The 11647-nt window shown below is 40.5% G+C and overlaps 1 protein-coding gene across 2 annotated transcripts in view; it reads right to left on the bottom strand.

Moving 5' to 3' along the window:
* Positions 1-847: 847 nt before the first annotated feature.
* The window catches only part of LOC145441083 (inter-alpha-trypsin inhibitor heavy chain H4-like), a 36106-nt gene continuing 25306 nt past the window's right edge, over positions 848-11647 (bottom strand). For both annotated transcript variants that reach the window (XM_080318870.1, XM_080318869.1), the window contains 6 exons: positions 9712-9908; positions 9368-9485; positions 7261-7518; positions 6424-6608; positions 5110-5266; positions 848-1879 (listed from right to left, as the gene is read on the bottom strand). In XM_080318870.1, the coding sequence (XP_080174996.1) occupies positions 1374-1879; positions 5110-5266; positions 6424-6608; positions 7261-7518; positions 9368-9485; positions 9712-9908 (1421 nt within the window). In that variant the 3' untranslated portion in view covers positions 848-1373. The remainder of the gene's footprint in view (positions 1880-5109; positions 5267-6423; positions 6609-7260; positions 7519-9367; positions 9486-9711; positions 9909-11647) is intronic.

The following is an 11647-nucleotide window of genomic DNA, read 5'->3' as shown; positions in this document are numbered from 1 at the left end:
TTCCGAGGTTCACACACAGAACGCGAACGTGAACCTCACGTTCACACCATCCCTACCAGCAGCCTTCAAGAAAAACCAGTCGGACAAATCTTATCATGAATTCAAACAGTTCGGCAGATTCTTATAATCAAGCCGTATCTTCTACGTGTCTCACTCATTGGCTATAGTACACAACACAGTGACCTTTGATATCTAAAAACTATCGCTGAATTTTTTGTAATAAATTCATCAAATATCACATACATATTAACAGATAGCTCTGTCACCGTGTCGAACCAAAATTATACCTTTTGCGGCCAGGGCTGTGGATTCGGAGTCGGAGTCGGAGTCGTAGTCCCTTTTTAGCACGCCTTATGGAGACGGAGTCGTGAAAACTATTGTGGCTGAAGTCGCGGACGTGGAAACAACACTGACTGGAGTTGGAGTTGGAGTCGGAGTTTGTGAAAATGACGCTGACTCTGACTCCGACTCCTAGTTCTTTATTATGAAAACAATTGCTTTCAAAGGTATATCTAAATTACTAATATTAACTAAAATAGGATTTTTATGTACCATCAATCACTGTTATTAGTAACGATACAGATAAAATTGGACAATATTTGCAAATTACATTTCTGTTGCATATAGGAAGAAAATCACAATATGCATCTTTGCGATGCAGTCACAAATTGATGCAATTTATGGAATTATACCATGATACTGTGACAGGCTAATCGTATGGTTTTGTAAAACATCTGAAGATGATAGGGATAAAATACCTGAGTAGATTGGAGCTTACATTTGTTAGCTGACTATCGCTCGAGTATCAAACTAGACAACCTACAGAATTATGGGTTATTAGCGTGAATTTAGACCCTGAAACTCGCACTTTATTTGTCTTGTACAAGCAATATCAGTTTAAATCAACCAAATAAAGCAGTGCAAATGTTTATTTGAAGTCTAATGATTTACTTTCGACTGGTTGTAGTTTTTGAAACGTTTTATACAATAAACACAATATATTAAAAGTGATGCTATTATGTGGGTTTTGAGACAATGTGGGGGGGGGTGCCTAACCCAAAAACTTGACGTGATAGAGAAAAGCGGAAGTCATTTTTTATTTCAGCGCCCAAAAGTTAGTCAGAATCAATTGCCTGATCAAAGTCATCAAAAACTGTGTTGACCAGTGCTATCCAAGCGGGTCAAGGATGACTTCTATGAAGTAAGCGAATTGCACGCTTTTCTCGGAAACGTATAGGTTTGTAGCCATGCGCATGTGAATGAAAATTAATAAAACGTGTTGCTGTTACAACTTCTGCAATCAGAAAGCTTTATCATTATTTTTCAAACTGTAATAATTGACGAAACTGAATGGGCACGTTTCGGAAGTAGGCCTAAGGCTGAGATAAAATTGCTTTGCAGGATTTGTATATACGGTAAAATATCGGAGAATTGCGTTTTTTACACATTTTGGGAGTCACCCGTTTGGTGTATTCGTACTGCATCTCGAATCCAATTCCTTCAATGGCATTGTCGCTCCTGAACGTAACTATCACATTCGTGGAGTTTGGATCCACGTGAACTGCCAAGTCGCTTTTCGTCCCGCACACGGTTTTCGACACCGAACTCTGGTCTACTGTGACACGGTCGTAGGCGCAGTCTTCGTGCTCATTTGTTTCGATGTCCATTTCGACAAAACGAAGGCTCAGTAAGGTGGTGTTGGTATCGACAACGAATTTCCATTTGCAGAACGTGTTCGGTGGGTATGCGGATGGGTAATTGGGACTTGAGATTGTTCCTTGTCCGATGCCTTCCACGGAAATCACGCGACCGCAGCTGGCTTTCGCTGGTAACCGCTCGTAGGGATCGCCCGTCGGTTCTGTTGATTTCGTCTCGACAACTGTACGTACAAAACAGCAACGCATATCAGGATGCCAGTGCGATTTCGCATGGTATTAAACAACACTTGTACGTAAAGTGCATTTATGCTCCCATACTCCATTACGAGGAATATTATCACTATTGCAAGTTGAAGAAAGAAACTGTCAGAGGCCCATCAAACCAGCATAATTGACGTAGGTCTTTTGTTTGGAATAACTGGTCAGAAACCGATGGTTCGGCAGCCATTTATGGCTCTTTTGTTGATATGAAATGATATGATATGATATGGACCAATTTTTAATTTTTAATTTCATCCTTAATTCTCATCTTATTTATAATTGTTGTAGAAAAATTTTGGAAACTTTCATGCCGGCCTCAACCAGTATCCTTGTGGTAGCTGAGACAAGTCACTAATGTGAGGTCAAAACAGTGAGTCTAATCCCTCGAGTTTGATATGAAGCTCGTATAATTACAAAAACAATGTTGCTGTCGCGCCTGCAGACAATATCAATCGCGAATCCGCAGTACCCGTTATCTCACGCCTTGATTGATCAGAGAGACAATGGAGTTTTCGATTCAACATTTTTGCCTGATCACCAGAGATAAATGAACTTCCATGAAAGTCACATTCGCAAATACAAATTGTAATTACAAACTTGACCTACTGCATTCCAGATTGTTGGATAGCTTGTTGGAACTGCCGCTAGAATGTAGGTTTCTGGCAGAAGGTAATATGTAGCCTCGAAAAAAATGAGAATTTAGTAGTAAAGTCAACCAAATTATACCAATGTAATGTTTTCCGTTGCTAGACGTTATTAAGCCTGTTTGGAAGAACTCATTGGACCAAGCGTGACTTACATTAGAACAATTGAGGTATTAATACCTTGGCGCGTGCTGCAAAGCAGCATACTTGTAAAAAGCACGTGTCACTGTAGAAGAAATAGATTTACCCATTAATCGTATCTACAATTGTTGGTTTTGCTGTAAAATGTAAATGTTAATTGAGTTTCGACAAATATCATATAGCCCTGACGATAATACAATTAAAAATATCCAGCTTTCACAACGGTCCCGCCCAGACAAGCTACCAAGGATTCTGTAAGTTGTCGGTCAACTAAATACTGGTTTTTCGAGTCGTTCTAGTTCTAGTGAATTAAGAAAACTTAATAGAAGTTTTGTTAGCGGAAGGTTTTTTTGTCAAGAAAACGCTACTTTTACCCGAATCTCAACGAAGTCCCAAAATAAATATAAATAGATCTACCTCACGCTCGCAATAGGCAACCGAACATTTGCGAACGATCTTAGAATATACCACGAAAAATTTGTTCTACGTCGCTACCAAGCGTTACCAAACACCTGATGTGGCTCATAATACAAAATGAAATTCGATTTTTCATCATAACATATGATGTTTATGTTTTTATTCGCAGTTCTTTAATATATTAGGTATACGCTAAATATGTTTATCGCCCAAGATAGTGGGCAAACGGTGTAATAAATGACGCGGTATATGGTGAAAACTTTGCAGAAGAGAATAGCTTATTTATATTCCGTTATTGTGACCCGCGGCACCTATACCAAGTTGGAAAATAGCCCTTTATACAATTGGAGGTCGCGACCCGTGCTCTAAAGCAGGGGTTCTCAACCTGGGGGGCGCGCCCCCCTTGGGGGCGTGGGAGGCTCTCCGGGGGGCGCGAGAAATTTTTGTCAATTTTAACAATGTCTGCATAAATTGTGACTAAACATGTGTTTCACAACCATTCTGAAGAGACGATTATTAAACTTAATTCGTAATCTAGAAAGCTTGCCAAATTCAAACTCCAGCAGTCGCGCGCTCAACGGAGTATAGGCTGACTTCAACCTCAGTTGAGCAAATTTTTGATATTCTTTGAAGAGTTAGAGAAATTCCTACGTGCAAGTCATTCATTACTTTATAGCTTTGGCAGTAGCCTAAATCTCTGTGCGCTAGGTAGCTGTTGTTGATAGCTAGCGAACTGCACTGCCTAAGACAGACATAGATGCAATATAGGTTGCCGGTTTCGCCCTAAATTTGGCTATAAATCAACACAATTTAATTCATTTCCAAAACTGATCACATTTAGCATATGGCAGGACAGAACGACGCCATGCTCTCTGTAGTCACGATCAGCATCAGGATTAGTCTCAGTGCAACATACCTTGAAATTAATTGATGTCCTTTTCAATGTTTTTTTTTGTTATTTTCAAACAAGTTTGGGGAAGTTTGTCGGCTATGTAAAAGACTAAACAACTGGAATGCGGATTCAAAATTGGCTTAAGATATACCTTATGTATGCTATTATATCAGGGGTGGGCAGCCCGTACGGCCGCATGCGGCCGTAGAAGGGAATTTGTGCGGCCGTCGACGCCTAATTCAATTAGTATGGGTTGGCAGCCGTAGACAAGCAAATTGCAATTACGAATTCACTCCCGAGTTTTCGAGAGATTTTATTTAATCTTGAAATTTTCTTCGCGCTCCGCGCAATTCAACAAGACTTCATTTTTCGATTTTAATGCAGTAGCACCGTTCTTAATTGGAGCAGGAATAGGAATCCTCAAGAAATAACAATTCATTCGTGGTTCTGAAAATTTTTCGCGCTCGGCGCGACAATATGCACATCCAGCAACTATTCACATTGCCACTCGCGATTTCGGTGCGAACAATAGGCCGTTGTGAAAAATAGAATAGTCCGGAGTTCACCGGGAATGGATATGGACAGTTTGCCATAGGTATTTTGCGTCCAGATCCTTCATTGCGGCTATGCCCTGGAATGCGGCCTTATAGGCTACATAGGTAATCGAAATGAGGCCATGATTAGCAGGAAGGTTGCCCACCTCTGTATTAGATAATGTGCTCTTTTTGACATGACGATAAATGTAAGGGGGGTCAGGGGGCGCGATTTTTTTGACCATCGCCAAGGGGGGCGCGTGTCAAAAAAGGCTGAGAACCGCTGCTCTAAAGTATGGTAATAACTTGAATTATATATATATCTTCCCGTTGTTGTTTTCGAATTAGAGATCCACTAATACTATTGAATAAAAAGAAATTGGTACGCTCAGCAAAGGCGTTCGGTAATTTTTCATTAATACTTTAATTATCCCGTTTGGTTCCATTCGAAACGACAAAAATGCACATTATCATACTAAATATGAACAAGGAGTTTCAATCGGATTATCATATTTAGACTCAGGCATGATATTTAACTGTGGATTCAATATGCTTGCGCTTACACTCTTTGTACGTGATTGTGACGTCTTCCGTGTGTGTTGCCATCGGATCCCCAGACATTCGTATTTTCAAGCGGTTAGCGGTAATCAAAAAGTACTTCGGTCCGTAGTGTCCGCCATCGTGTCTAAATATCACTTGGCTTCCGCTTGTAACCACTATCTGAAGGTGCATCGTATTATATGCAAAATATCCTACCAACTTTGGTGGTAACTTGGAGGATGTACAATGTACATGCCGATCTCCACAACTTTACAGCACACCTTTGGATATTATAATGCTTCTCATACGAATTCAATTAGGGTCCGATCGATTAACGGTTCGTCGATATCACAGTTTAACAGAAATATCGGTATCGGTCATTAGAGGCAAAAAACTCGACAATTTGGTAATGGTCGTTAGTAGGTAGAACTATAGTCATGTCCAAGCATTTAGCAATAGGTGGAAAGCTGTTCAAATAATTGTTATAGTTTTGCAAATTAGTCTAAAGCTAGATGCCATCCATTTTGAATACCGGCTGAATCGAGATTTTTATCGCTTGATATGCTAGTTATCGGTGTCGGCCCAAAAATACGATATTGGTCGCGATCTAGTTTCAATCAGATAGCGGTTGACCTTAGAAATTGGACTCATAGCTTGGATCAGCAACGCATTTAGGCTTTAGAATAGGATCACTAAAATATGTCAGTGTCTGAGTAGCACATGCGTCATATTTAGGGTTGCATTTAGAACAATTGGTTGTTTAAAACATATTTTAAACAGTGTTATAAACAAAGGTTGGAACCCTCGAAATAGTCAGATCATCGGTACGGAATGAATGTTCTGATGATGATGACCACCGATCGCAAAAATGCTGCAAGACTGATTAAAGATATTTTTGGTCCGTATATGACAGGGGTTGGAAGACTATTTCGTCCACGTTGTTATTTTTACTCGATATTTTCAATTGTGAATATCAATCCATTATGACGTCATAATTGAATATGCGTGACATCATGGCTTGAAAAAAAACACGATGAAAAACATGTTTTAAACAAGAGCCTGGTTCTAAATATATTTGTTTTAAACACAACCCAAGTCATATTAGCTACGTATATTAGTGAATGGTGCGGAAGGCGGCTATCACGGAGGTACGTTGTCACTCGTCACCCAACCTCATTAAGACCATATAAGATCGAAACGATTAAATCAAAATATCATTATATCGATTGGTTGCACCGACTGCTTTCAAGTGTGGAGAAGCACAATTATGATTTCTGACAAAGTTACTCGGGATACATTTACGAAACGCATGGGAAGAACTTTACGGCTTAAATAACCTTCGTAGTAGTTGTTTGAATGCGGTCCAGGTACAAATCGATCCATGATCCATGGGGTAAATTAATTTCCCAATCACAGTGGAACATTGAACTGTCAGTCAATTCCAGCCAAGGCAGATTTATGGTGTCCTCAGAGCTCTTCAGTACGCCTCCGCAACTGGAAGACTCTTCCGTCACTACAATGACTAAGAATGCCGATTGTTACTATAAACGATATATTTATTTCGGACGCACATTGCCCAATGTGTCACATAAGTCTGGACCAAAATCATGGGCGGGGTCAATGCATATATTTGCTCCTTCCTTGGTCACAGTTTGATTGTGACACTCCAATACGCGTCCAGCCTTTCCAACTTTACTTGGGCCTCAGCAACACGGAGTCAATATACTATAATTGAGTTAATTGACAAACCACAGACTTCCGCTGCGTGTATTGCTCTTAGTAAATGCGCAATAGGGTTGCTCAAATTCGAATTTTTGTAGCTATTCGATAAGACTGTTGGGTTGATTACAGAAAATTTTGCACACCAAGTCTGGCTCAATTCCAACTAGCAGATGCGAAACAGTAGGAGTGTGAATAATTCGAATTATAGTAAGAATATTGAGACATTCTTTTGAAACTTTACTGGTCTACCTCGTGAAATTGTAGAGTTGTCTGCAAAATCGATGCAAAACAAATTTAACGCAATTCCAACCTGTAGAAGCGACGTTATTTGAGTTTTTGATTATTAATTCTGGAAGTAATACCTGCAATAACTTCGCTTCTGGCGATTGGAATCGAGCAAAAACTGTCTTATCATCGTGGCGGCTGGAATTATTTGCAATTAGAATGCTTACTTGGAGGTCTGTATCGAAATTCAGCTTCCGGATCGTGTCTTGTTGGCGATCGAAACATTGTGTAAATCCTTTCAGAGAAAAATGATCTTGCGGGTGCAGATTGTCTTACGGGTGGGGATTGCCTTCGCGGTGCTGCAGCCTTGTTTGGGGTAGACCCGTCAAATATGTAGGGACACCAAATGAGGGGTATCCCAGAGGTAGCTCTTGCAGGGTTAAAGCGCAACAAGCATACAGGTGCCGGGGGCGCGGTGGAGTAGCCTGGGAAATAGTATGAGGGATGTGACGGTGTGAGTTTGTGATGTTGTCAAGGGAAGACACCGCCCCAATGCCAGGTGGTAGGACGGCCGCATATGTCATATATGTCTTAAAAATCGCTGCTTTTACTTGGAATTGCGTTCAAATTTACCGCAATTTCTCTACTTGTATTATATATGTACGGATCATGGTTTTTTCGGAAGCTGGATCCGATCCGGTTCCATACAATGGAATATTGGTCCGATCCGGATCCCTTTTCAGTTTTTAATTTTGAAACCCGGATCTACAAAAATCCTGTTTAAAGGTGAGCATTTCAGCATGAATCTTTTCATGAACAAAGTACTACTTTTCAAGGTACTGAAGTAGGTTTTGCCTAGTTGCGTTACTGACTCAAGTACTTACACTACTAATATTTTTTTCCGAAACAACTAGCGTTTATACTTTTTATTGTGTTATGGCGGTTTTGCCTATTTACGCATCTTATTCGATTGGTCAATGGTCATGCCATGATGTTAGACAAATTCTACCTCTACTACTCAACATATTTCAATTTACAAGGCAAAACTAGGCCTAGGAAACTCATATACTATCTTGGAAAAAAACTATTTCTACATGTACTGGAGAAGAAATTTGCTACGTTTCTTCTACTTCTACTTTACTACCAATGACGACTAACTTGACATGGTCGTTGGTATTTGTCTAACTACACCTCCGCCAGTGCGTCGGAGTTTGCTATTAAGGATTCTTTGATATTGTGGTGCTATGCAGAAACTATCAGAGTTCAAGTTGTTACAGAACATCAAACCAAATAAATACGAATTCACTTTCATCATTCACTTGGGCAAAACTGCGAGTCCGGATCCAATCCTGTGTTGGCAAAACTTGCTGGATTCCCGTCCGGTTAGAACCCAACATCCTGATCCTGTACATCTCGAACTTGGATATACGAGTACCAGCAATGACTGTAATTTGACAACCGCGAAGTGTTGGGATCAAGTCACTACCTTCGAGTCACAAGTCATTTCGAGTCATTGCACAGTTTGTCTCGAGTCAAGTGAAGTCATTCGATGATTGACAGTGACTCGATTCAAGTCAAGTTACTCAATTTTTGGAGGTGAATCGAGACAAGTCAAGTCAAGTCAAGACTTCTGAAAAAGTTGACTTGAGTCGTCTAAACATTGTAACCGCGGAATATTCTACGTTTCTGCTGTGCATAAGTTGGTTTTGTCAATACGAGTGATTATTTCGTTCCTGAACTATACTTCCACTTCAGGGAAGCGAGTGGCGCAGTTGGGTAAACACTGCAGTCACGACACCAATGGACGTTGGTTCGAATACCGGTTCTGACCAACGTCTACGTGTCGGAGGTTTATCTGAGCTCCTCGTCGCAGACCTCACTAGTCACTACGACGGTAGTACTTTGAAAAGCCCAGACTGAAAGGGAGCCGTGCTGCAAGTCGGCAGCAGAGACCACGATGGGGACGCATGGGAGCAAGAGAGAATGAAGAATGGGTGCGAGAGAGATTGAAACACGTTCCCAATAATACAAAAGCAAAGATATTATGAAATTAATGTCGTGGAGCACAAGGCCTAAAAGGCGATAACCTCCACTGTGTTGTGCCCATTAATAAATATATACACACATACTTCCATTTCTATTTTAAGCGTTTTGAAGCCAAATTACTTATATTACACTTTCAGATTTTGACAAGTATATAGGGCATCGATTTTCGTCATTGCTCTCGGCGAAGTTTTCGAAACAACCAGGTAATATAATGCCATCCACCCCGAGCTCCCATTAATGCGACATTCCGTGGTCCTTTCCGAAATGGATAGCGAAAAGCGTAATCACCTGTTGTGGTAGCTGCTTCAGATACCGGTGAAACCACGACCATCGAAGTCAACGGAGTAACAAAACTGTACTTTAATGCGAGTCTGGTAACTTTAGATGCGATAATGTCCTGCTCCTCCTGGACAGAAAATATAATGGACTCCAATAAGGCTAAATCATAAATAGCTTACTGATGCATTGTTCCATTGATAGCCGAAACGACGCATACATCCACACACCAGAAGGCGGTACAGGTAGGCTATATCTCAACCCGATAGGTTTATTGGCCAGAACTCGTCCATAACCAGCTGCATCATGGCCGTGGTTGGACTAATACGAATTTCACGTGGCTTTATGTACCTTACCTTCGTGTCTGTCAATACTGTGCTGTCAAGCAATCCGTCGATGGTGTAATACGCCCATAACCTCTCGATAAAGTTGCTGAAAGCGCCAGTGTCTTTTTCGGAATGACTGAAATCCTTTTCAATCTCCCGTCCGATCGCACTGTACTCGACTTTGCCATACTTTTTTGTCCCAGTAACTTGCGCTTTGACGGTCGTTTCTGCAGTGACAGATACCAGCTACAGAATTTTGTACGATAATTGTGAACGACTGATTTCACTATACGAAAGACGGGTTCTAAAACATTTTGATCGTGCAAAATATTACAAGTATAAATTGGTCTCGCTTATCAAGACGTTTTGAAAAGTCGATTACGTGTTTCCATATCTTTGATTATGCAGCGATGATATTGCATATTATTTCGTCTATAACGCTTACCGCTATGATCAGACCTGTACAATCTTAGTTAGTTGATTATCATCAACTGAACCACTTTTTTGTATACTTAAGTTCTAATCCTATAGCTGCAGATTTTGAAAAGTGAGTAGTTCTAGGTCTCGCTGCACATTAAAAAATTTTAGTTGCCGAACAACTAGAGAATACGTGTCGTCGTTTGGCGTGGATACTGATACCATAGTGTCCTATATGGTGTCGACACAGGCGAATCTCACGCCTCAGTGAAATTGTATCACGTCACAATTTCCAATTGGCTACAGGCAATTTGACGGTCATTTTTGACCGGCTTGACGAGCATTAAATTTGGTAAAACGGGTATCAATCGAAAGCTGACTCGGCACTGATTACTGGCGAAACGAGAGAGTAGCTCAGCACGTCACAGTGCTGTCTGGCGAAACGCGAGAGTAGCTCAAGAGAAAAAGAGCCAGACACCATTGTTGCGTCCCAATGCCAATCTCCATAACAATGAAATATTCGAGGCTGATTGTGGGACTTCCAGGGACACGAGCGGAATAAATTTATATTTACGCAATCAGTGCAGAGTCAGCTTTCAATTGATACCCGTTTTAACAAATTTAATGCTCGGCAAGCCGGTCAAAAATGACCGTCAAATTGCCTGTAGCCAAATGGAAATTGTGACGTGATACAATTTCACTGATGCGTGAGATTTGCCTGTGTCGACACCATATAGGACACTATGGGGATCAGAGTTGGATAGATTGTAATTTGTAATTGAGTAATATTTACTGTCGTAAAGGGGGGCGTGTCTAAAAAAGTTAGAGAACCAGTGGTCTAAACTAAATCTTAATATTTCAAAAATGGATGAACAGGAAATAAACTCTTCTGAAAACTGTGCTGAACCATTTCCTACACTACAGTCAAAGTTTTTTTTAATCTCTAACCAGTACCGAGGCTTGTTGCAACAATAGCACAAAAAATTCAAATTTCCAACCAAGGCTTCATCAAACTTGATCACGCATTTTTAGAGATGTTATCCCAATCTTACCTCCAATCTTGGCCTAATTTACTGAGGCCAGAAACTTTTCGCACCCTAATGTTCACCAAATGCAATCTAACAGTTTCTGAGCAAGTGAAAATGTAAATGCGAACCAAAATATTGTAATTCTTAGTTATCAGGAGGTTCTTTCCTTTCGCATTTATTTTAATTTTACGAACCTTATCGGTATCATCCTTATCGCTGACGCCTTACCAATTACATTTCATTATCCTGACTCAGCTCTTAGTAGCCTAATCGTTTGATTACATTTCATTGACTGTCCTGTAGCCTACTTGAAAGCCATACTTGAAAGTTACAGGCTTCCCAAGCCCTTCGTCCAGTTGATAAAGAACATATACGATTCAGCGAAAAGCAGAATTCTAGTAAACGGTACCCTAACCGAACCTATTAACATCAAAAGGGGGATAAGGCAGGGGTGTCCGCTGAGCATGTGTTTATATGCCATCAGCTGTGACCCCCTAGCCAGAAAAATAACGAAAAACGAA

The sequence above is a fragment of the Botryllus schlosseri genome, chromosome 6, assembly GCF_051294905.1.
Source record: "Botryllus schlosseri isolate E-star chromosome 6, Bs_hap1, whole genome shotgun sequence".
Taxonomy (NCBI): Eukaryota; Metazoa; Chordata; class Ascidiacea; order Stolidobranchia; family Styelidae; genus Botryllus; species Botryllus schlosseri.
This window is presented reverse-complemented; position numbering and strand designations above follow the sequence as displayed.